This window comes from Scylla paramamosain, chromosome 8, assembly GCF_035594125.1.
Source record: "Scylla paramamosain isolate STU-SP2022 chromosome 8, ASM3559412v1, whole genome shotgun sequence".
Classification (NCBI taxonomy): domain Eukaryota; kingdom Metazoa; phylum Arthropoda; class Malacostraca; order Decapoda; family Portunidae; genus Scylla; species Scylla paramamosain.
The window spans coordinates 13,473,300-13,498,799 of NC_087158.1; the positions used below are offsets into that span (position 1 = coordinate 13,473,300).

The 25,500-nt window shown below is 44.1% G+C and overlaps 2 protein-coding genes across 10 annotated transcripts in view; both read right to left on the minus strand.

Moving 5' to 3' along the window:
* The window catches only part of LOC135102805 (broad-complex core protein isoforms 1/2/3/4/5-like), a 31,625-nt gene extending 29,056 nt beyond the window's left edge, over nucleotides 1–2,569 (minus strand). For all 4 annotated transcript variants that reach the window (XM_064008339.1, XM_064008338.1, XM_064008337.1 and 1 more), the window contains exons 1-3: nucleotides 2,411–2,569; nucleotides 1,018–1,118; nucleotides 1–129 (exon numbers count right to left, since the gene is read on the minus strand). The exon at nucleotides 1–129 is cut by the window's left edge and continues 483 nt beyond it. In XM_064008339.1, the coding sequence (XP_063864409.1) occupies nucleotides 1–129; nucleotides 1,018–1,098 (210 nt within the window). In that variant the 5' untranslated portion in view covers nucleotides 1,099–1,118; nucleotides 2,411–2,569. The remainder of the gene's footprint in view (nucleotides 130–1,017; nucleotides 1,119–2,410) is intronic.
* A 1,643-nt stretch (nucleotides 2,570–4,212) lies between these two features.
* Nucleotides 4,213–25,500, minus strand: part of LOC135102804 (ankyrin repeat domain-containing protein 17-like) — a 28,267-nt gene continuing 6,979 nt past the window's right edge. For 2 of the 6 annotated variants that reach the window (XM_064008330.1, XM_064008331.1), the window contains exons 2-19: nucleotides 25,168–25,372; nucleotides 23,590–23,954; nucleotides 23,152–23,352; nucleotides 22,820–22,918; nucleotides 22,233–22,457; nucleotides 21,719–21,908; nucleotides 21,239–21,413; nucleotides 20,714–20,840; nucleotides 19,585–19,800; nucleotides 19,121–19,406; nucleotides 17,723–17,901; nucleotides 15,335–17,551; nucleotides 14,811–15,069; nucleotides 14,203–14,366; nucleotides 13,517–13,873; nucleotides 10,600–10,775; nucleotides 6,506–10,304; nucleotides 4,213–5,350 (exon numbers count right to left, since the gene is read on the minus strand). In XM_064008330.1, coding sequence (XP_063864400.1) covers nucleotides 5,315–5,350; nucleotides 6,506–10,304; nucleotides 10,600–10,775; nucleotides 13,517–13,873; nucleotides 14,203–14,366; nucleotides 14,811–15,069; nucleotides 15,335–17,551; nucleotides 17,723–17,901; nucleotides 19,121–19,406; nucleotides 19,585–19,800; nucleotides 20,714–20,840; nucleotides 21,239–21,413; nucleotides 21,719–21,908; nucleotides 22,233–22,457; nucleotides 22,820–22,918; nucleotides 23,152–23,352; nucleotides 23,590–23,954; nucleotides 25,168–25,372 — 9,276 coding nt within the window. In that variant the 3' untranslated portion in view covers nucleotides 4,213–5,314. Of the gene's footprint in view, nucleotides 5,351–6,505; nucleotides 10,305–10,599; nucleotides 10,776–13,516; nucleotides 13,874–14,202; nucleotides 14,367–14,810; nucleotides 15,070–15,334; nucleotides 17,552–17,722; nucleotides 17,902–19,120; nucleotides 19,407–19,584; nucleotides 19,801–20,713; nucleotides 20,841–21,238; nucleotides 21,414–21,718; nucleotides 21,909–22,232; nucleotides 22,458–22,819; nucleotides 22,919–23,151; nucleotides 23,353–23,589; nucleotides 23,955–25,167; nucleotides 25,397–25,500 lie in introns of all 6 variants that reach the window. The other 4 variants (XM_064008329.1, XM_064008328.1, XM_064008333.1 and 1 more) reach the window with 4 other exon arrangements.

Consider the following 25,500-nt stretch of genomic DNA (forward strand, 5'->3'; position numbering starts at 1 on the left):
GATGACGGGGTGCTTGCAGGGTGTGTTCTCAAAGATCTTCTCAAAGTACTCACTGCATGTGGACAAAACCAGTTTGTGTACGGGATAAAACTTGCCCTCACATGCCACAGTCACATCAGTATACCTCTCCTGCAGGAAAAAATAAAAAAAATAAAAAATAAATAAATAAATAAATAATAAATAAATAAATAAAGCAAAACAAGATTAGTATCTGGTATTTTTTCTCCACATGTTTTTTTCTATAATAAATTCTTATGTAACCAAAACAATAGTCTTCTTTATTCACTTATTTCTATGATTCAATCCTATCATGTATTTTGTTTCTTTTAGAAAAGCAAATGAAACAAAATACTAGTTTGATATTTTCTCCAAAGAATATAATTATGTAATTCTATAATTTCTATCCCACGTACACAACACCTTTCTTAACTAATCTTTTCTATGATCTATTCTTACCATGTACTTTATAATGTTCCTCTGCCATTAATGCAGGTCTTATTTGCAATCAATTTACCACAGTGACATTTCCACAAAAGGGGAGTAAAAAAAAATTAAACAAAATGATAAAGAAAGCTTAGCCAAAGTCAATAATCCAGTGACACACCACTCTCCTTTCACTGCTTAGCCTTCTCCCTCCACCTCAAGTCCTATGACCTACTAAGAATCTATCCGTGGCCAGAATTTATGTGGGGATTGTTAGCCTAAAACAAAATAAGTGCTTTCATTTGTAGGTTTGATAGTAGATTTGGATTAGGTTTATATTATTTCACTTCTTTATTTTCTTTAGTTTCATTATTTATCTCACTGAGCAATAATGACCTGAAGGAAAAGTCCAGAAATAAGTAGTTAGTCTCAAATTTGTAGGCTTATGTTATTTCCAAAACATCCATATACCAAAGGACTTATGACTGACAGGAAATGCAGAACAGTATGGAAGTGACTGCTAAAAATGTTATTTGATGTCTGATCATGACTGAACTTGTGAAGCAAAAGGTGTCACAGTGGTGGTAGCCCTACCTTTTCTCTCAGTGTTGCTAGTATGTGGCAGAATGTTGCTCTGTGGTTGTTCCATGATAATGATAGCATTCCGTCTGCCATCTTGGAGAATTGGGCGTCGTCTGAAGGAAAACAAATTGTTCATAGTTAATGGCACAGGGATAGAGGTTAGGAGAGAGAGACAGGTGTTCAGAGGCAAGTTTATTCCCATCTGGTTATAATTTTGCTTCTTCTTCAACCTCCAACTTGTTTGAGTGAAGTCTGTTGTTATAGATACTATATCCTAAAATCCTAACTGTTGTTCACCACATGTAAGCTGTGGCTTAAATGAAGCAATCAGAGAGAGAGAGAGAGAGAGAGAGAGAGAGAGAGAGAGAGAGAGAGAGAGAGAGAGAGAGAGAGAGAGAGAGAGAGAGAGAGAGAGAGAGAGAGAGAGAGAGAGAGAGAGAGAGAGAGAGAGAAATATTTGTTCTATTCATAATGTTGGTACTTCCAACATTAGTAACTATGCCTCATAGTACTGGATGTAATAGTTGTTGCTGTACTAGCAGTAGCAACAGCAACATAAGTACTAATGGTGGTGTTTATAGCAGAACCAGATTTTATAACTATAGTAGGAATAGTAGTATGAGGAGTAGCAATAGTGGTGGTGGCACTACTACAGTTCTGTTGCCGTTACAGTAGTAGTTGTAGTATCAGATGTAGCACCTGCAATACTAATAATACTAATGTGCTGTAATGGTTGTCGCAGCCTGCCATCTCTTATCTAGTGTGCCAGCTTGCGCACGTCAAACATTGTGTATACTCCCCATAGGAAACAGAGATTGACGTGCTCAATACCTTCCTGTCCCTGCCTGGTGGTGACACTTCACTGTTCCCATGAGGCCTGTCCCCTTCCTCCCTCACCTGTCCCTGCATACCTGTCATCCTCCCTGCCAACCTTTTACACATCAACCATGTAAGTCATGTCACCACCCACTCCCTGTACATAACAATGAGAGGCGTTGCGCGGCGGCTGCCATAACATAAAGGTTTGGGAGTGAAGAGCGGCGGGCTGGGGCTTGAGTGGGCTGAGCGGGCTTGGCTGGGCGGCCATTGTACTGCCTGGCTTTGTCTCCCTTACGCCCACCAGCTCTTTTCCACGCCCCTGAATCTCAATCCATTCATCCATCCTGATCCACATGACCTTGCCTCCCCTTACACAATCGTGCACAAACTTAGCATACTCAACACCAGCGGGAAATGCGAATAATAGGGTAATTTAGCAAGTATGAGATATCCCGCCACTTAAGATTAAATATCCTGAAATTACTTAATCATGGTAATATTATGTGCTTAAGATACAACCACATCTGAGGACTTATGTCTGCGAGGTATTCTGAGTGGATGATGAATATGAGTAGAGGATATTCACCTGATTATCGGTAAAATAAGGGAGGGACGCCACGCCAGACCGGCCGGGCAGGAGGCGGAGAGGAGGTGTGCGCGCGCAGGAATGCCACACACTGCTATATTTTCCTTGTTTTTCCCTTATTTTTAACAACTTATTATCTATGCTCTCTTATTCACGTCTTTGTTCATGCTTTTAAGTATTTCACCTAATATAAATGTCATGTTGCCTTAGTGTCACATTGTTAATTTATGGCATGGTGGTCGAAACGAAAAATTCAATCCAGTTTTCCCTCTTCCCTTAAAATTTCCCCGAGAACTTTAGTCTAGTGATTGGCGTATGTTGTATATATCGCTACAAACGTAGCTTATGTTTCTCCATACAAGCATGGATGATAACCAATATATCTACCTCATTTCATGGGTTCAGGGTAAGGAAAATGAGAGGGCTGAAGTCCGACCCAATGTTCTCTATTACGTGCCAGGCCTGGTATCAGTGAAATTCATAAAATCCCTAATGACGAGTAATATCCAGGTTGTAAGGTCTGCTTGTGTCCTCAAGGATGATAAACAATGTGCTCATCTTTGGTCCTTCCCCTTCAGCTCCTCGACACGGGGACTGGTGGGTGGAAGGGGGGAGGGCATACATGTCTCCTCTCACACTCCCTTAATCCTACTTTTGTGCAGATTGCCATTCAATTAAGTTATAAATTCAAGATATCTTTCATGTATACGATATTACCTTCATGAGAAAAATGCCTCAAATGACATTTTTTTCCCCATTAGTGAAAAGATTCCTATTTTAGTGTAGTAAGCATGTGTTTCTACAGTGTAAAACAATAAACTTGGCTACTTCAATGGCTCCTGTGTTATCTCTACTTCCAAATGCGAATAGTTTCAAGCTTCTCAGTATGGCAACCATACAGTGCGCGCGACCCTGTGGCGGCAAATGGCCCCGCCCGCCAAATTTAAAAGAGAGAGAGAGAGAGAGAGAGAGAGAGAGAGAGAGAGAGAGAGAGAGAGAGAGAGAGAGAGAGAGAGAGAGAGAGAGAGAGAGAGAGAGAGAATTGATTCACACATTATTTTAATACAAACTGTTTCGGTGATGGGCTGAATACTTCCCAACTGTGAGCTGGGCCCCCAATTAGCTATAACATAAGTTTCCTTCATCCTGGTTTCATCCTAAACTTACCGTTTTGTTACCAAATCTCCGTAAGGCCATCAATGTTAATTACTCCCCCCCGCTCCCTTGGGTTGTTAAATACACCTTTAATCTTCATCAGATGGGTACCACAAACTGAAGCTTCGCATCATCATGGTAACAAGATTAATTACTAATTATAATGAAGTTTCTCAGTTGTGGGTTGATATATTACTATTTCATAATTAAAACTATCAATATTTAACTATTTTCCATGTATAATTCATTAACAACCAAATACAAAGAATAAAACCACTCCATCCAATCTCCAAGATGTGGCAAATAAAAAGTGAGAAGTCTGAGGAAGGTGTTGACAGCCTGGTTGTTGATTATTTTCCATACTAAAGGCTGCACCACAGTACCCTTCCCTGGTTCTAATTCTCACTCCTTTCTCTCCGGCACTACACACAAATTCCATTAGCGATCATAATCATCGTGCAACCAAAAACCTACAAGTGACTTACTGCAATGACTTTCTATCTTGCATGACAAATTTTCCAGAATTACAACATAAGCAAGTTATTTCCTCACTGTGAAAAGCCTCAACACCAGAGCAGACCAGAGCCCTGTAATCACAGATCCAACAGTATGATGATGCAGCTCTCGAGGATAAAGAATGAACTTACTGCCTGATAAATTTTTAATGTTTCCACGTATTAGGTGTGGATAGTTAAGCTTTTATTATAATTACTGCTGCATATACAAGTACGACCTTGGAGCAGGCGGCGGTATGGTAGCCGCTCGTCACCGAGTGGGTGTTGGCGAGGGGGAGGCGGGCAGCGGGGGCGGGAAAAGGGGATGGGAGGGATGGAAGGAATGCCAAGGGTTGCTCAACTCAAGACAATACGTTGCCTTCTAGTGACTTGACTTGCATACAATGAAGTAAACACAAGATTGCAAACGTGAGTGTATGAAGACCCCAGTGCGGGGCGAACCAGTGACAAGCCGACTACAAGCGGTCATCAGGGGCTGCAGGCGTGGGTAGGTCAAGTGGGGCCAGTCTGCCCATCCAGGCCAGCAGCAAGTTCAGTGGGCAGGCGCAGTGTGTGCCCAAGTGCACTACTGGGCGGCCCTTGCACACCATCGCCCCGGGGCAGCCTTGAAGGGGATGGGTTGCTCGGCGGGGCGGTGGGAACGGCCGCACGGGACAACATAGTCCTCTCATGTTAAGGTGGTGGTGGTTCAAGACCCCACCAATATATCCTACCAAGTTTATGAGGCCACCCATGAGTTGCATCATAATGCTACCAATAATCCTTACGTGGGCAAGCAACAAAATCTCATAACCATGTCAACACGAGTGACACCACAGCGATTGCATATGAGGTTGCCTTTAAACCTTTGAAAACATTAACAGTTATCATACATCACTCAATTTTAAAGTGGCACTTTAAAATGCTTTAATGACCTAAAACATTGGTACATACAGGTACCATCCACGTAATTCTTACATCTTGAAGAAGCAATTTCACTGAGTTTACATGTCACCCAAACCACAAGGACTACAATCAAAAGCATGTAATTTCAGAAGATTTTTGAGGCAAGCAGATCTGTTGAGGATGATGAAATATGCGGAGTGAGCAATGAGAGTGCCGGCCCGCTGCTGCTGCTGCTGCCACCATTCCTTAAGTCACTGGTGCTCTGCCGTGCCACCAAGTTCCTCACACCATCACTTCATACTGCTGTTGCTGCTATTGCTGCTGCTTTCCTCACATCTGAGGTGTAGTCTTACATCTGCGGATTCATGTCACCCCAGTTCCATAGCTAGAAAAAGAATAAAATGAATGTCTCAGTCTGCTGAAAACTGATTTCCACTCGCCTGCTTACACAAATAAATGAAATTCCAATTGGAAAGTGTTTTTATACAGAAGATAGATACAATATACAGGACATATACTTTTTTTTATCCACAGAAACCCATGATAGAAATCCTTATAATGAATCACTGCAACAACTTGCTGAGATGAGCCACAAGATGAATGATTTGTTTTAAGTTAACATAAGTGGCTAAATATCTATAACCACCAGTACTGTTTTACTAGTAATACTTTACTTGCTGTGCTGAAGTTAATAAATTTACTTATGTTACTACCACAATCACAAATATATTCAGAAAAATCTGGTGACATCACATGTGGCAAAGGCAGGAAGTCGTAAAAAAAAAAAAAAAAAAAAAAAAAAAAAAATCAAGTTTCCAAAATACAGTAGAGTACACAACAATAAACATATTCATTCCAATGTAGCATTTTTTATGGCAACTGAAGAACCTATGGGAATAAATTAATTGGTTCCAGGAAACCAGAAATTCATGCCTAATCCTAAATTCTTACAATCCTGAGTTTGGAGCATTATCACCCTGAGTTTCGCACTGCTTTGACAAGTATAGGTCACATTAACCCACTGTCGACGTCATGTGGAGCCATCTCTCTCTCTCTCTCTCTCTCTGAATGTAAGAACAATCCTAATGATTGTTAAATAGAATGAGACTGACTGAGAATGAAAATGGAATTATGTACACGAGAGAGGGAAGGAAAAAGGGAGGAAGGGCCAGGCACTGGTTAAGTGAGCAGTGGCTCGCACAGCTGGTGAGTTTGTCTTGCGAGTTTTAGTTTGTTATTTTTATGAAATTATTATTAAAATTTTAATGCTCATGAATGGCAAGTTCATTTTTCTAGTTTTTGGTTCATTATTCCGATTAAATATTTATTAAAATGCCAGTGCTTGCACGAGTGGCGAGTTCGTTATGCCAGTTTTGGTTCATTATTCCGATTAAATATTTATTAAAATTTCAGGGTGTTATTGCAGTTATACATCAAGACGATTGTTGTGTACGCTACTGTGCTTCAAAAATATTAGACTAAATTCTTGTGAAACAGAAAGGGAGCCTCACAATGAGTAGAAGAAAAGACCAAAACTTACTTGTCCATACTGATTTAAGTCCAGGTCATTGTAGTATGGGTTGGCTGCTGGAAGGGTGCGTTCCATGTGGGGTGCTCCGAGCATCTCTGGGAGTGGCATTGGCCAAGGGATGTCATTGTTGAACACACCGCCAACACCCCCACGACCTCCTCCAACCACGCCTGCACAACGCTCCGATCTCTTCTGGGCCCGCTCAGTGCCTATGGGCTGCAGCTTAGTGTGACGTTCTTCAGGCAGCTGGGCAAGGCCTCCAGCATTGCCTGAGGATGCAGTCTGGGTAGGGGAGGCAGGGTTGGAGGAGTGGGGTGAGGCCAGGGGTGAAGTGTTGTCCTGATTAGGTCCACCACTGCTTCTGAATGCAGCATTTCCACCCACTGACACAGGAATGGAGGCCAAAGGTGGGGGATTGCGGGGCATCAGTCCCATCATATCATTTAAAGTATTAGGGAGTGACAGAGATGCCTCAATGCCTGTGGGAAACTGCCCAATTCCCCCAAAGGCTGAGCCTAGTGAGGGAGTGACAGTGGGGGCTCCATTTTGAAAAGCAGCTAGCTGGGAGCGGGGAGGGAAGGCAGACGGCACAAAGGCTCCTGACCTGCTAGTAAAGTCTGGTGCATTGGGATTGAGGTTGCTCTGTATCTGTGGTGCAGAAGAGATGGGAGCCAAGATGTTGTTGGTGAAAACTGGGTGGGTATTGGTCTGAGGAGTGGTGAAGCGTGGCCCATTCATCATGCCTGCCAGCTGAGCCAAGGTGGAGAAGGATTGTTGCTGCTGCTGTTGTTGTTGCTGTTGCTGCTGCTGTTGCTGCTGCTGCTGTTGCTGCTGTTGCTTTTGTTGGTGGAATGACCCCATCTCCAAGGAAGGTGGAGCCTTACGGTAGGGCTGTCCAGGTGCCAAGTTCACCAGTTCACTGTGGTCTGGAGGAGGAAGGGGACCACGAGGCATGGATGACACTGGGCCACCTGGTGCCAAGCTAGCAATGGAGACCCCAGAGTAAGGCTGTTGTCCCATGTTCAGTGGAGACTGTGACAGGGGACCACGGGTGGGTGGCAAGGGAGCACCAGGTCCTAGCGAGGCAGAAGGCATGGGCAGCCTCACCAGAGGAGACAACACAGGTGGTGGGGTGCGTGAGGGGCCTGGCAGGAGGGCAAATGGTGCAGCAGCAGCTATCTCCATTGATGACCGAGGAATGGGTGGGGGAGTGGCTGTCTGGCGAGAAGGCGGAGGCGCAATGGGCCTCATGGAAGGGGACGCCACAGGTGTCCCTGGGGCACTGCGGGCCATGTTACTGGCCCCAGGCTGATGAGGTCCAGACAAAGGCATGGGCATAGGTACACTACCAGGGGGACTCCCAGAGGACACTGAAGCCATATGACTGGTGTGGGTGGTAACAGTAACAGTGGAGGCAGTGCCCCTGTAGCCAGGAGCACGAGTCACCTCAGCCATTGGGGGCTGCTCCACAGGTTCAGGGTAAGAAGTGGAAGCAGCATGAGGAAGCTGGGGCTGATGGGGCTGATGAGGCTGTGGCATCATCTTGTTGCCACTACCACCATTAGGCACCAACCCAGCTGCTGCAACAGCTGCAAAATTAACCTGCTTCTCCTTGGGGCCCCACATAGCTTCATGTGTCACCTGGCTCAGCCGGTTATTAAAGATAGAGTACTGCTGGCCAACTGGGCCACCACTGTTGTTATTATTGCTGGTGTTGGTGTTGTTATTGTTGGCTTCAGGATTAGCCTTGTTTTCCTCTGCTGCTCCACTCTCGACAGCATTCATAGCACTATTGTTGTTGCTGTTGCTGGCATTAGTAATGGTGGCAGTGTTATTGTTGACATTGACAGCATTGCTATTGTTCATCCCTTGGTGTGGTGCAGGCTTTGGTGAAGCCACCAAGGGTGGTGTGGAACTCTTGTTAATATTTTTGTGGTCAGCAAGCTTGGCAGCAAATGTCTGCGGTGGTTCAACTTGCATGGATGCACTACTTGGAAGGTTTGGGTTCATGATTTTACCAACAGACTGCGGTGGTCCGGCTTTTTTGTCTCCTGGGAACAGCTGCCGCACTGCTGGGCTCTTGGAGTTGGCACCGGGGAGGCCTCCACCAGACACAGGTCGTCCTTGAGCTGGTGTACGCTTGGGGGAGGAGACAGCATTGGACCAGGCAGTGGTGGTGGTGGTACCGGATTTGGCTACTGATATGCTGACAGTTGATGAAGTGACAGTGGCCATGCTAATGCCGATGGTGCTTGCTGGTCTGAGCCCCTTGCCTCCACCTTGGCCCATGGAATCTGAATTCATTTTTGAAGGTTTGGGAGCAACTTTGGTCACTGACTTTGGAAGCAACTCAGACAGGTCTTTGTCAGGGTCCTTGACCAGGGCTGAAATGAGGTTCTGTGCTTGCCGTGTAGCCTCAGTGGAACCCTTGATACTGATCATGCGGTCACCCTGACTCTTCCCCTGCTTCTCCACCTCTATGTGGGCACCAGACACCTCACGGATGGTGTTGATGTTACAACCTCCACGCCCAATGACCCGACTGATGGCACTATTGGGAACAGCCACTTTCTTCGCCTTGCGACTCACCTCCTTCCAACCTTCTTCTCTACGTGTTCCCTTCTTGGGACTGGTTCCCAGGCCTGGTGCAGACTTTGCATTGGGACTGAGTGAGGGGGCACTAAGTGTAGTGGAGGCACTGCCCACCAAGCCAGGAATAGGCGTCACATAATGGTCCACTTCCCCAAAGGTGTCAAGGGCACTGATGCGAGAAGAATCATGGCTGCCTTTTTTGTTGTTGACATTGTTGGATGTGGGCTTAACATTATCAACATGGAAGATATTTAGTTCATTCATGACCCCACTAGCTTTGTTCTCCTCTTCCTTCTTCTTCTTGCTTTTGGAGGAGGTATTGTTTGAGGCACTGGAGTGTGGCTGAGTGACAGTGGAGGCAGATGTGGTGGATGCTGACTTCTTCAGTTCACTACTTTCACTGTGAGGGACGGAGGATGGTGCGGCACTGAGTTTCTGGCCACCAGCGCCATTTGCATCCTTCGCAGATGACTCCTTCCTTTTCTTCTTAGTCCTCTTACTCTGCTTATCCTTCTCTTCTGCTGGTTTTGTCTCTGAGGTGGCACTAGTCTGACTGTTTGAGTCGATGCCGCTGTCACCGTCCTTTTCTTCAGGAGCAATCTGGTCCACAGCACGTTGAAGGGCATTCACTTCGTTCTTCTCCCTCTTGCTCTGATCTTCTGGCTGTTCTTGATCCTCATTGCTGCCATTTTCAAATTCATCATCTTCATAGTTGTCACTGGCATCATCATTACGCTTAACTTCCTCCATGCGTCTCTTTTCCTCTTTCTTTTCTTGCTTCTTGGCCTTCTTCTTGAGTCTTCGTCTGGAGGCAGCTGCCTTCTTGGACTCTTCTCGTGAGCGTTCCTGCTCCAGCTCCTCCAGCAGGATGGAGGCATTCTTGTTCGCTTCTAGAGCCTGCTTGTCTTTCGCAGCCCGTATCACTTCCAGACAGTTGGTGCACTTGGTGATGAGCTCTTTGTCTCCTAATGTGGCAATATATCGTTGCAGTTCCTGGTCTGAAGGAAACTGGGACACATTACGTACCATGTACTTTACCACTTTATAGTGACCACGCTTGAATGCTGCCATCAGACAGGAGACTCGCCGATTGTCCTCAGAGTCAATGTCTGCTGCTGCACTGTAGAGGAGCTGTACCACCTCCAAGTGGCCACCATTGGCTGCCAACCACAAAGGAGAGTTGCCCTTCTTGTTTTTCACCTCTACCTGTGCACCTCTGCAGAAAATAGAATTATGTTACACATTTTTGCTCTATCAGCCTGGTGGCTTAACAAACACTTAAATTATGTACTACCCCTAGGAATGGTAAAAATAGCTGAATTAAATCATCACTATTACTCCTACAAGTTCCACTTATTTTGCACTCTCAAACAGAATTTATAGGTTTGTCCTTTCAAAATAAATTTTTCTTGAATATAAAATCCCTCACCTTCCTCAAAACTGAAGATGAATCAGTATAATGTTACTTGCAACATTCTATCCAAGTAAGAGTGAAGTAATCATATACATACCTCTGAATAAGGAGCTCCACAAACTTGTAGTGGCCTTTGTCAGCAGCAATGGTGAGGGCTGTGTCCCTTGAGGAAGGTACAGGAGGGGCATTGACATCTGCCCCCTTGTCCAGCAATACTCTGCCCACCTCCACATAGCCTCCACTAGCTGCTTCCATCAAGGGAGTCAGGCCAGTCTGCAGGAAAATAGGAAGCAGATAATAAATGGGGAGGAAATATGAAAAGCTGGCTGTGACAAGGGGCTAAGTGCCAACCACAATGAAATGGATTAATCATAGTAATGCATTAAAAAAAGTAGGAGGGACACCAGCAAAACGGGCCACTTGAGATACCAGTCCCCAAATAGGGTCCAAAGTGGTAGTCAAAAAATTGAAGGGTAAGCATCTTGAAACTTTCCTCTTGAAGGAATTCAAGTCATAGGAAGGAAATACAGAAGCAGGTAGGGAGTTCCAGAGTTTACCAGAGAAAGGGATGAATGACTGAGAATACTTTTTAACTCCTTGTTAACTCCATACAAGGACGGATAAGGCCCCTGTACAGAGTTAGTAGCCAGAAGGTGAGAACAACTGGTGGGGATGTCTCAGAATGCCTAACTTCATAGAAGCTGTTTTAGCTAGAGATGAGATACGAAGTTTCCAGTTTAGATTATAGGTAAAGGACAGACTGAGGATGTTCAGTGTAGAACAGGGGGACAGTTGAGTGTCAATGAAGAAGAGGGGATAGTTGTCTGGAAGATTGTGTCAAGTTGATAGATGGAGGAATTAAGTTTTTTAAGGCATTGAACAATACTAAGTTTGCTCTGCCCCAATCAGAAATTTTTGAGAGATCAGAAGTCAGGCATTCTGTGGCTTCCCTGCATGAACTGTTTACCTCCTGAAGGGTTGGACGTCTATGGAAAGACGTGGAAAAGTGCAGGGTGATGTCATTAGTGTAGGAGTGGATAGGAATAGAAGTCTGGTTTAGAAGATCATTGAATATAATAGGAAGACAGTGGATGACAGGGCAGAATCCTGAGGAACACCACTGTTAACAGATTTAGGAGAACTGTGACCGTCTACCACAGTAGCAGTAGAACGGTCAAAAAGAAAACTCGAGACGAAGTTACAGAGAGAAGGGCAGAAGCTGTAGGAGGGTAGTTTGGAAATCAAAGGTTTGTGCCAGACTCTATCAAAAGCTTTTGATATGTCTAAGGCAACAGCAAAAGTTTCACCAAAATCTCTAACAGGATGACCAAGACTCAGTAAGGAAAGCCAGAAGATCACCAGTAAAGTGACATTGACAGAACCCATACTGGCAATCAGATAGAAGGTTGTGAAGTGATAGATGTTTAAGAATCTTCCTGTTGAGGACTGAAACACTTTAGATAGGCAGGAAATTAAAGCAACAGGATGGCAGTTTGAGGGATTAGAACGGTCACCCTTTTTTAGGAACAGGCTGTATACCTCATCAACCATGCTATCGCCATCACTATCTCTTTCGGTAAATATCAGACGTTTGAAGAGGCAGCTGTTGATAATGCTAGTTAATTTTAACGCAAAACATTAGTGTGCACTATTGTTATTAAAAAAAAATTAGTGTTATACACACACAAAAGTTTCCATAAATGACAACAAAAAAACTTCATTGGTGGGGGCACATAAGTTTTCTCTATCAACACGTGCCACACCAGCCAGCCCAAACTGTTGTATGGCACTGGTAATGCCAATATCCTTATGTTTTGTGTCAGGTTATTATAGGAAGCTATGTTATTAAGATACAATTATTACTTAACTATTGCTGAGAGAGAGAGAGAGAGAGAGAGAGAGAGAGAGAGAGAGAGAGAGAGAGAGAGAGAGAGAGAGAGAGAGAGAGAGAGAGAGAGAGAGAGAGTGCACTATCACAATGACGCATTACCATGGTGATGGTGCATTCTCTCTCTCTCTCTCTCTCTCTCTCTCTCTCTCTCTCTCTCTGTGATTTTGAGAAGGGAAGCAAATCACTTGCATATCTTTTAAAGAGTAGAAGATAAAAATGTTGAATAAACAACAAATCCACACCATAAAACATCTCACTGCCCTGATGTGGTTGAGAGAGAGAGAGAGAGAGAGAGAGAGAGAGAGAGAGAGAGAGAGAGAGAGAGAGAGAGAGAGAGAGAGAGAGAGAGAGAGAGAGAGAGAGAGAGAGAGAGAGAGAATGAAGGGGAAATAGTAAAAATCATCAAATGTCTGGCAGCATTATCCATCCCTCCTCCTAGAGAGAGTGGCACCAAAACAGCACAACTGCACCAGGAGGAAGCACTAAAATTATTGTTATGGAGTGTTTTACTTAGGAGTTTGAATCTGCTCTTAATGAATTATTAAGAGATGCTGCATGTCAACAGTTTTTTTTTTTTTTTTTTTGTTTGTTCATAGGTTTACTGGGCCACGTAAAAGTTTCAAAATCTGATAATATTTTCTGCTTATTACACTGTACTATTCCTCATTTCATAACTCTTTAATTATTCAACATAACAAAATCAGAAATATCAAGAAAAAGCCAGGAAAATGTAGTCTATAACGAGATATAACACACAGTCGCATAATTCTGTATAGGGCACACTAGATGGGTAAAGTAAAGCGATGGTGAAAGACCGATGCACGCAGTGTGCTTACCTTTAAATGTAATTTACTTGTTTGTTTACTTTTAGCGTTTAGCCCCTTGTTGCAGCCAGCTACTTGTATAAGATTCAAAATCAAGAGGAGCAAATTGGAGCTACTCAAGTCACCTTGATGATAAGAAAGAGAGGGGAATCATAATAAGGAAAAGGAGCAGTCTCTGGTGGAATACAGAAATAAGTAACAAATACATTATTAAAATAAGGGGTGCCTTACTACCTAGTTGAGATGAAAGTGAATGCTGATGAAAAATATCCTGAATAACAAAAACCCAGTAAACTGACCTTTGCCCGGTGCTCCACATTGGCCTTCCGGTCCAGCAGGAGGGACACCACCTCATGGCGACCCTGGAAGCAGGCCAGTGTGAGGGCCGTGTTACGGTTGGTCTCAATCTGGGCGTTGATGTCTGAGCCCATGTCCAAGAGGAGTTTGACAGCTGCGACATGTCCATTCATGGCAGCTAGCATGAGTGGAGAAATGCCCAGCTTAGAGCCAGTGCGGGAGTTGATCTCTGCCCCATTGTCCAGCAGAAGCTTGATTATATTAACAAAGCCCCCGGAGGCTGCCAGGGAGAGTGGGGTGTAGTCAGACACATTACGGTGTTCCTTGTTGGCACCTCGCTGCAGCAAGATTTCCACCACCTGTAGAGGAAGCAAGGGTATTGTAAGCCAACAATTGCACTTTCTCAACCTAAATGTAATTTAAAAAGAACACATTTCTAAAATTTCAAATCTTAAAAATGCGAGAGGTTTTCTACAGCTACAAAAATGTGTATCACTGGCTTCCAAGTATTTAGTTAAGCATAGACCCCAGACAGCTGGACAAAGGTAAATTATATGTAAACTAGGCTTGCATGACATGCATGTCTACCTTGCACCAATTTTTACAACAGTAGTATTTCCAACAGCTAATATCCTTATAATTGCTTTTGAAAATTAAGCAGCAACATAATGTGCAGGTCACTGCATACCTCATATCTGCCCCCTGAACAGGCCAGGGAGAGAGGAGTGTCCTTGGTGCGCTCAGACTGGGCTTCAATGTGGGCACCAGTGTTCAGCAGGGCCTCCACTACCTTGGCATGGCCAGCAGTGGCTGCTAGGATGAGGGGAGTGAACCCCTTCTTGTCTCGGTGTTCTGAAAAGAAATAATTGTATGTACTGAGGAGTAATGTATATTAAGTGATTATGAGACAAAATGGTCTGACATGCAACAACTGCTCTGATAGCATAGTAACTAAATAATGGATTCATAAAACTGGATCAGCTGTGTTTATGTTTTTAAGTAGAAGGTAATCCCAACAAGTATGCTACAGAGAATAATGAAGAAGAAAAATCTAAACTAGACCAGAAATTTTCATGTAACTGTAGCTTGATTTGCCATTGGAGGGCTAAAACTATCACTAGAAGCTCCAATATTTTCAAAATTATGATAATGATGACAATCTACAACTTACCCTTTACTCACTCCTGCACTTGCAAACTTTTATGTCCATCCCCATCATCTTGGAGAATACTCTATCTCATATTATATTTAATACATGTATAACTTAATTTATATTTTCAAGGCAGAAATTCTTACCAATATTGGCCCCACGAGCGAGGAGAAGCTGCACCAGTTCCTCATGACCTCCAGCACATGCCAGGGTGAGGGCAGTGTCGTGGTTGGAGTCTGTTTCGATGTCTACATCCACAAGGTTTGAGGGCATTGGTGCTGGATAGTGGCACACCCCCCCAGGACCAATCCCAGTTGAGCCATTATACTGGACACTCCCGTCACCCATGTATGGAACGGCCACAGACACAGGCACTCCGCCCACTCCCAGCTGACCACCACCAACCTGTAAACATATCACAGTTTTTTAGTATTCATCCAACCCAATACAAATGATCTAGTAACCTAAAGAAATAAATTTCAGTATACTCAATTTCAATGTTTTAATATATATATATATATATATATATATATATATATATATATATATATATATATATATATATATATATATATATATATATATACACACACACACACACACACACACACACACACACACAGTTTTCAGCACTGTCAACATTCTCTAAGCAGTACAGGAGTTAACCTACCTGGGCAGTAGGTGTGGTGATCATATCTGGTAATTGGTCATTGAGGATTTTGGCTGGGGCTGCTGGGGTGGCCACCATCAACCCCGTTTCGTTCATGTGAAGACCCTGACCAAATGTTGTCACTGGTCCATTAGTGAGTGGTAGAGTGCCAGATGGGGCTGCCATGGTAGCTGGGAAGTGGGCCATCGTGTGGGTGTTTGCATACACCACACCCTGACCAGAGGAATCCAGGGGCAGCCCTGCTGCAACTGTCTGATGATGGGAAGCTGCTGCTCCATCCTGAACAACAGATCCATCCACACTTACAGGGAGACTGAGATGACCCTCTCGCTCCTGCTTATTGGCATTGCCACGGACCTGTTTCTTGCTCTTCTTTGAGGGCTGGTTGAGGCTGGGTGGGTGGGGTGCTGCAGGGCTGGTGTGGAGAAGGGGTCCCATGGAGGATGCCCTCTGCTGCCCGCTCAGCTCTGTGGTATTGATTCCAAGTTGAGGAGGATGGAGTAAGAACTTCTTCACCTGGGACTTGTTGGATAATGCAGCTCCTGTCACTGGAGGGGTGCTGGCACTGGCACTGGTCACACTGCTACTGGTGGTAGATGACACACCTGAAGGACCTATGACTTGTAGTTGCTGGGCTGCTACAGCTGCTGCAGCAGCAGTCTGACTGGTGACTGGTTGACTGGCCACTGCCTGCCCCATCCCCAGAGCAGACAAGTGGCTATACTGCAAAGGCATAGAGCCTGTGCCAACTTGGAAAGGTGCAAACTGCAGGTGAGGTGTGGATACAAGCGTGTTGGGTACAAACTGCAGTCCCGCGGCAGGGGCTGGCCCAAGCCCCGTGGAGAGTTGCAGTGGGGTGCTAATGGAAGTGAGAGGGGCCACCTCTGCCCCAGGCTCACCATCTCGACTGGCTCCACTGTTTTCCTTGCTCAAGGCAGCACTGCTAACTGCTTCTTCGCTTGGTAAGACACCCGGACAGTCACACTCAGAGGGAACACTTCTTTTCTTATCCATCTTCCCTCTTGGTGCAGCAGCTTCTGTCTTGCCCTTGCCCTGGCAGCTGTGCTCATGAGTGGTCTCTACAAGTAGCGCTGGAGGGAGGGGGGGTGGGGGAGGAGGAAGGATTTGTGAAGCTCCACTGGTGGGGTGCAAAACACCTGGAGGAGGAGGTGGTGGGAGGGAGGTCACACTTCCTCCAGGGACAAGCAAGGGTTGAGAGGTGAGCCCAGTCACTGGACAGCTGTAGGAGCCATCCACACCATGGGTTAATTGGACAGGTTGAACCTGAATCTGTGGCATTCCTGAGCTACGCTGCACCACCATCATAGGCTGAGGCTGGGAAGAAGGCTGCTGTTGCTTCTGTTGTTGCTGTAATTGCAGTTTCTTCTTGTCTACCTTCTTTGAGGGTATCATCTTAGGTCTTTCTGAGACAGGAACATTTACTGTGGCTGGACCAGAGGATGAAATACTATGTGTGGGAAGAGAGGGAGGGGAGGTTGGGGTGTGGTAAGCAGATGAAGCAGAATAAGCAGCAGCAGTCTCCTGAGGACAGGTACCCCCTGGAAACATGGAGGGTACTTGAGCTCCTTCAGCTGGAAGAGAGACTGGCAGGTGGGAGGCAGAGGCTGCTGCACCCCCATATAGAGACACCACAGGGGGCAAATCTGACATGACTACCCCTGGGGGCAGGCTGGTCCACCCAGCAGCACCAGGAGGAAAGCCAGTCTGTGTCTCCACCGTGTGGGTGGCAATGGGCACATGACTGTGTAGAGAGGCAGGGGGGTACACCAAGGGAGCTGCCAAGGAAGTGCTGCCTGCAATGATGCCAGTACTTGAGGTGGTGCTGGAGGTGCTGCTGCTGGCTAAGGTGCTGATAGAGGCCCCACTGCTGCAAGGGGCACTGCTGGTGCTGCCACTGCTGCGGGAGGCATCATAGGGGCCACTGAAGGGAATCACCTTCCCCTGTAACTCCCTCTCAACTCTCTGCAACTCCTCAAGAATTTGCTGCTTCTGCAAGATCTGCTCCTCACGGTTCTGGTGGGGCTGTTCTGCTTTCTTCACTAGGTTATCCACGTACTGGTCAAGGCGGTCACAGGGCCGCAGAAGTGTTCCTGCTTCCTCGGGAGGGTTGCCAGGAGGTGGAGGGGAGGTGGGGGATGTAGGTGTCAGCAGGGTGTACTCACTTTTACCACTGTTGTTCGCAGATGTAATCTTGGTCTGCAAAGATTAAACATGAAAAATATACATCCAAAAACTTGTTGTGGTCTGCAGTTAATAAAGCTTCTACTTTTGTAATTCTAATAAAATATGACGAACCTCATTTACATTCAATCATGAAATTCAAAGATTATTGAAGCAAAATGAACATGGCAAAGGCTTCTGACTTACAGTTTGAGTTTCACTGGTAACAGTCTTATCAGTCGTGACAGAAGGAGCAGGGTTCGTGAGGCCTGCAGCAAGCGTGGTGGGGAGTGCTGTGCTGGACACAGGCTTGCGGTTATTCTTGGTGCGGTTCACCTTTGTCACTGCGGCCTGAGTTCCGGCAACCACAGCTGAGCCTTCCTCATCTAAATGAGTGAAGAAGAAACAGAACACACATTAGTGTATGTGGCACAGAAAGAGAGCACTACACAGACGAAATTCAACTAGATATGTAAAATAGAAATTACAACTTTTATTGAACTCAATTTCTAAATTATGTTGGATTGCATTTTAGAGAAAACTTTTTTTATTATTTTATTTTTATTTTATTTTTTTTATGTAGGAGGGACACTGGCTAAGGGCAACAAAAATCCAATAAAAAAAAATGCCCACTGAGATGCCAGTCCTATAAAAGGGTTAAAGCAGTAGTCAAAAATTGATGAATAACTGTCTTGAAACCTCCCTCTTGAAGTAATTCAAGTCATAGGAAGGTGGAAATACAGAAGCAGGCAGGGAGTTCCAGAGTTTACCAGAGAAAGGAATGAATGATTGAGAATACTGGTTAACTCTTGTGTTAGAGAGGTGGACAGAATAGGGGTGAGAGAAAGAAGAAAGTCTTGTGCAGCGAGGCTGTGGGAGGAGGGGAGGGATGCAGTTAGCAAGATCAGAAGAGCAGTTACCATGAAAATAGCAGAAGACAGCCAGATATGCAACACTAGTGGTGAGAGAGAGGCTGAAGACAGTCAGTTTGAGGAGAGGAGTTGATGAGATGACGAGCTTTTGATTCTACCCTGTCTAGAAGAGGTGTACCACTATGTATGTTATGTATGTTATGTACCACTGGGTGGTACATAACCTTTTGCTAGTGGGGTAGAAAAGAACACGTATGATTACAGAAGTGTTACAATGAGATATTGCTGAAACAATAGAGAATCTATGATGCCTTCAATATTTAGTGTGGAAGCCTTGCACAGCTTGCAATCTTGGGTATGATCAGAGTAGTGACTCAAAGAGATTAGTGTTGAACTCAACATCCTCCAATACATCATGCAGATGTCTCACAAACTTGTCTTTTGAATACTGATCAGCATCACCTTTAGATCATCTTAGCTTCCTCTCTGTCTTTCAGGATTGCTCCAATGTGCTCAGTGGGGCTTAAGACTGGTGAATTTAAAGGCCATTCAGTTCCATTGAAGCAATCAATCCCACATCAGATTTTGCACAAAAACATGAAGCATTGTCATGGATAAGTGAGTTTTTCCTATTATTTCAGCAATAATTCAAATGAAATGCACTATTCTTTAATACATGTTCTCTTTGTACCTCCCTGTAATTCAATGGTAGGAAGCACAAATTAGAACTTACCCATATCATTAAATAAAGCTTGATTTGCATTGAGCACTAGAGGGGTCTGAGGGTCTGAGCTGGAGACCACAGTTAGACCCATGGGGAGAGGGTGTGGGTCTCCTTCCAGGAAAGAGGCACCAGTGGTCACCTCTCCCGCCCCCCCAGTGGTGCCCCCTGCCACACTGGGGTGGGGTTGAGCAACCACAGGCAACAGGTGAGAGATGGAGTTGGGGAAGTCAATGAGCAGCTGCACCACCTTGGTGTGCCCTCCCCGACTGGCTTCCATCAGCATGGTGGAGTTATCCTGTAGGCACACAAGCATCACACTGTTACTCCCAACACAGCAAGCAGTGGCAACAAGTTAACTAATATACTTATTTCAGCAGCATAAATTTCATGAAATGACAGTTTTCATATATGAACTACTGAGAAATTTCTTCTTTGGCTTTTATACAAGAATGTTGATGTTTTATACAACTTACCTTTAGCTTATGGTGTGGGTCTGCACCATGAACCAGCAGCAGCTCCACCACAGGAAGATGCCCTCCAGCACAAGCCAGGGACAGCGGGGTGTGGTCATTGTTGGTGGTGGTTTTGTTCACATCTGCGCTCTTCACTATGAGGAACTGCACCGTGCACAGGTGGCCCGCCCTGCAGGCCTTCATAAGGGGCGTGCGGCCTCCCTCACTCTCATGCTCCTGAAGAATGAATGCAAGTTAGGCTGGATCATTTTTAACCCATTTGCCCCAGGAGATTCAAAATGCTCCAGGCCCTGTACCCAGGGTATCAGCTATGGCTGCCAACTTTGAAATGAATCATCCAAAGTGTCTATATATATATATATATATATATATATATATATATATATATATATACACACACACACACACACACACACACACACACACATATATATATACATATACATATATATATATATATATATATATATATATATATATATATATATATATATATATATATATATATATATATATATATATATATATATATATATATATATATATATAGACACACACACTCACACATCATGAACAATGTAAAGAGGTATCTGAAGACTCTAGTAATATTGAAACCACATGTTATGATGGCATATAAGTGCACTGGCCATGATCCTGTTGCTGTTGCAAAATCAGCCATCCCAATAAGATCATTGTCTTGCAGCACAAAAAGAAAAATTTCCATGGGAAAATAGTAAGTTCTTAGCAGTGAAATAATTTCTTAAGTTACCACATTCATTTTCTTCACCTCAGAAAGTGTCCTTGGTCGATGGTAAACTAAACTGAAACAGGACGTTTATATTCGTCCCTGGATGGAACCATGTAGCCACTAGGACATACTTATACATCCCTGGATGGTAATGACTGAGGTATTCATTGACATATTTTAGACTCAATCTCAAATTCTCATGCTACAGTTCAATGAATATTTCCTGCTATACTTAAGTGACAATTAAGAGACAATTTTCTAAGAGAAATGGAATATTAATGAACTATTCTTGAAATGTTTCTAAGATGTACAATGATCAAACCTAAATATAATTTTTCCACTAAATTACTTTTAAACAATAAGGTGGCAGTAGACTCTCACCAGATTAGCCCCAGCCTGAAGCAGGAGGTCTGCTACATCAGTGTGGCCATTCTCACAGGCATAGGTCAGAGCAGTATCTCCAGTGGAGGTCTGGGCATTGACATTTGCCCCAGCATCAATAAGATACCTGTAACACATAAACAAAGGTCAGCTTAGTGTATGAACAAAGAGAAATTGTAAAAGAAACACGGATTTACTTGGACAGCATTCAAGGCCTTAGAAATACATACAAGAAATATTTTTTTATTACATAAACAATAATAAGACTAAATAGTGTCACTTTAAAGCCAAATTATACTTTGCAAAAATGGGTAAAGCAAAGTAACTGACATAACCATGTTTTTTATACTAGGCTTGCAAATGTTAAGCTGAAACAAATATAAAGATCAATCACTCCCTGAAATATACTAAAAACAGTGAAATGCCTTAAGGTTTAGGTTTCTTTTCCTGTAAACATCACCATCCCAATCTTTCAAATTGCAGTTGCACAAAGATGAGTAGAGGAAGCAGAAGGTGGCCACTTACTCCACAAGATCCCTGTGCCCCTCCTGAGCAGCCTCCATGAGGGGTGTGGAGGCACCCAGCTCCAGGTCAGCACCAGCCTTGATGAGGAGGTCAGCCACATCCCTGAAGCCACCGCAGCAGGCCAGCGTGAGGGCTGTCTCCTGAGTTTCCTCCGTCTGGGCATTGATGTCAGCACCTGAGGAAGGAAGGGAAGGGTGCATCTGTTGCAATCTAAACCTATGCTGGTTATATCCATGTGAAGAAAAAGAACAAGAATAAATGGTTGTAGTATGATGAATATTTTGAATCAAAAAGTAGAGCCAGAAAAGATCACTGATATGAGATGAGGTTTGGAGGGACTGACTGCCTAAAGGACTTTGCAATTAAGTTAAACAAAACTGTGCATCTTGGTAAACTACCATGTAAACAAAGAACCTATCTTTCAAAATTACCATGATGAATATGAAAAGGAAAGGTTAAAGTCAACAGTCATATGCTCACCTCTGGCAAGCAATAGGGTGACCATCTCCTCATGGCCCTCCCTGGCTGCCTCCATGAGAGGGGTGTAGCCTTCATCATTGACCTCCTCAATGTTAGCCCCACGCTCCAGGAGCAGCAGGGCCAAGTCTGTGTGGCCACCACAGGCAGCTAGGGTAAGTGGGGACTCAAAGCTATCTGCAGGCATGTTCACCTGTAATACAGAAGTCAATGAGATTAGTTACCTGAGAGGGATTTAATAACATATGGTAAAACAATGAGATTAGTTACCTGAGAGGAACTTACCAACATATGGTAAAACATCTATTGTAAACAAAATCATCTGTTTTCCACAAATGAAAACAATTCCAAATGATTAAATTTTTGCGATATGCTTCCAATAACACATCAATGACAACTTAGAACCATGACATTGACAGTACAACAATTGAAAGGATGATAAGAATACATTAATGGGGAAAAAAGAATATACCCAGAACTGACATCTTTCATATGCATAATAGTGTTAGAACCTTACCTGCGCCCCAGAATCTAGTAAGAGACGGGCCACCTCCACATGGCCGTCCATGCTGGCTTCCATGAGGGCTGTATGCATTTCATCTGTCTTATGCTCTTGGTCGGCCCCGGCATCCAGCAGGAACTTGACCATCTCTAGATGGCCCTTGTAACATGCCAGTGTCAGGGCCGACTCCTTGAACTCGTTGCTGTGGGTGTTGATGCCAGCACCTTTCTCAAGTAGGATCTGGGGAGTAAGATAGAAAGGTCTAAAACTCAGGATAAGTAATGTACAAAGAGCAAAGACAAAGGAAAGGAGACATGGTGAAGAAAAGCAGATGTGGATGTAAAATGAGAGGAAACAAAACAGAGGTGTTGGGTGAATGGAGACAGACACACTGAAGAATGGAAGAAAAATGGATATGAGAGGAAACAAGATAAAGGAGATGCATTTTGAGTAGAAACATGACAGAGAAAAACAAAGGATTCTTTTAATTCATTCTTTTAATTCTAGTATATGGAATTATACAACTATTTAATTAACAACAGTTTCTTGTCAACTTATTCTTAAAATAGGAGTAAATAAACAAAATTACTATAAACACATACTTTAGCCACTTCAACATGGCCAGCTGAAGCAGCCTCCATCAAAGGTGTGTGGCCATTCTCATTGTGGTCTTCCACATTGGCCCCATGATGTAGCAGGACCTGTGGGCATTATTGGAGACATTACTACAATTTATATGATCATCTTAATGCATATTCCAAGTTGGCAGAGCAGCTGGAAAAAAATTAATGACAATGCAACAATGTTATTATTCCTTCTGAGTTCACAAGTTTTATTATAGTCTGCTGCTATGTTATGTTACAATGAGAGATATCTAATTAAGAAGTGACTGGCAGGTGCTTATTTACCTGAAGCTGACAACATAGGGACTCACCTTGACAACATCGGTGTGTCCACCTGCACAGGCATACATAAGAGGGGTATTGCCTGAGGAGGACTGGGCATTGACATCTGCATTATGGGCAATCAAGAGCTTCACTATCTCTACATGGCCAGCAGAGGCTCCCTCCATTAGTGGGGTGCAGTCTCCCTTGATACCCCGGTCCTCCACGTTGGCACGCATGGCGAGGAGAACCTGTCAGACAGAGGGAATTACACATTACCTTCAAATAGGCATAACAATTCTCTCACCAATATCACAGAAAATGTACCTATTTGCACACTTGACACATTATAAGATCTGTAATACAATATCAGAGTGAATCTAACACATAAGTCAGTGAGGTGTAAATGATGTTTGGGATATTATAATCAACAGAAATATTCAAAGTACATTTCCATGCAAGTTTTGCAAGCAGTAGGTAGTACTTACTTGGGCCAATTCGTAATATCCAGCAGAGCAGGCCAGAGAGAGGAGGCTCTCCCCCTCCTCAGTGGTCTCGTGGACAGACCTGCCCTCGTCCAGCAGCCTGCGGACGGTGGGCACGTCCCCGTCTGTGCAGGCCTCCACCAGGGTGCGCTGTCCGTCCCCAGGGGTGCTACTGCTGCTACTGCTGCTGCTACTGCTGCTGCTGCTGCTGCTGCTGCTGCTTCCCCCCACGGTGGCTGCTGCTGCGGCTGCTGCTCCCCCAACTGTCTCTGAGCGCATGCGCGTGAGTGCGGCAGCAGCCTCGTCCAGGGCACACGACACACTGGAGGTGAGGCGACGCAACACCTCCGGGTCTGAGGATGAGGAAACTACATACAGTGTTCTGTATTAGTAATGTAAAGTGGATCATTGGCATACACTATATCCTACATTTATGATTCTTAATATAACTTGGTGCTGCACTGAACTGTTATAAAAAAAATTGCTATTCATGATCATCAATTGCCAAAATTGAAGTCAGGACCAATAATATATTTCAATATAACTTCTGCTGAATACAAGAAATATATTTCATGATGATGAAAGAACAGATACAAAATTACTCTAGACATTCAAGTTATATATCCTGGAAGGCAAGACATAATTATCCTACAACACTATAGGGTTTTCTAAGTATACTTAAAATAAAATGATGATACATATACTTTTAATGAACAACATCACATTTAACTTAAAGTTCTTTACTGACATGAAGAAAAATCTGTCCCACTCTCATTGTGGCCCATTCATAACACCTTCCTCCCCTCACATGCCACTCAGTCTGAGTAGAGTCTTTATCATGCTTCTGATAAGTCTTGTGACCAACTGATAGCATAGATCTCCCTTGATATAACTACAAATGCCAAACATCAAGTTAGTCATGATAAATTTTCAAAAACTAATGAAACTTAGAATCAATTTATCAAAATGGCAACACAGTAAAATTTCCCTATGACAAACAGGAATGCAAACCCCAATTTACTGTTAAGCCTTCACAATAAGAACAACAGCAAATATGAGTAGAATGAATTCATGTAGCAAGCACTTTCTGCAAACTAAGAACACTAAGCTAGAGACACCAGTATGGTTTCAATGGAGCAGAGGCTAGACACTAAACTGTGGCTAGACTTCTGGATGAGACAAAATCTAGAAACACTTGGAATCATTACTTCCATAACACTGAATGAAACAAGAGTTATAAGTGGCCACTTCAATCCCAGCATAACATCTACATGACCTTTTAGTTAAGAAAAAATAGTAATGCAGTGAAAACCATCATTCATCTTTGGCAGCATTCTGTCCACTGTATCAAATTAATCCACAATGACTGGAAGAGACATTGCTCAACATACAGAGAACAGGACAACCATGAAGTTGAGAACATCCCATTTTTCTTATCTGCCTGTGCTTCCAGACTCAGACTCTGCCTGTGGATAACTGGACTGAACCAACAAAACACCTGCAGCTAGAGGCAACTGCAATGGCCCTACATACAACAGACTGCTATTACTTTGTGGGACAACAAACACATGTGATACTGACCGGCAGCTTCCAGAAGGGCCACTAGTCGAGAATGTGTGTCTGGATCAAAGTGTGGCTGGGTGTGATGTGTGGCAGCTCCAAGCTCAGGAGTGGCTGCTGTGGCATGGGCTGCTGCGGACAACAGGAACTTGTTGCGGACACTGCCACCAGCTCCACCCACCTCCTCCTCCTCCCCCTCCCCCTCACCCAGGGTATACAGCTCCACCTGGCAGTGGGGAGAGAGAGGGAGCTGGTGACAGCACATGGGAGGAATTAAACAATATTGGTGTAGCATCGGCCTGCTACTACAAGTCAGGTGTTAATCAATATTAGATTGTAGGAAAGTAAAATAAG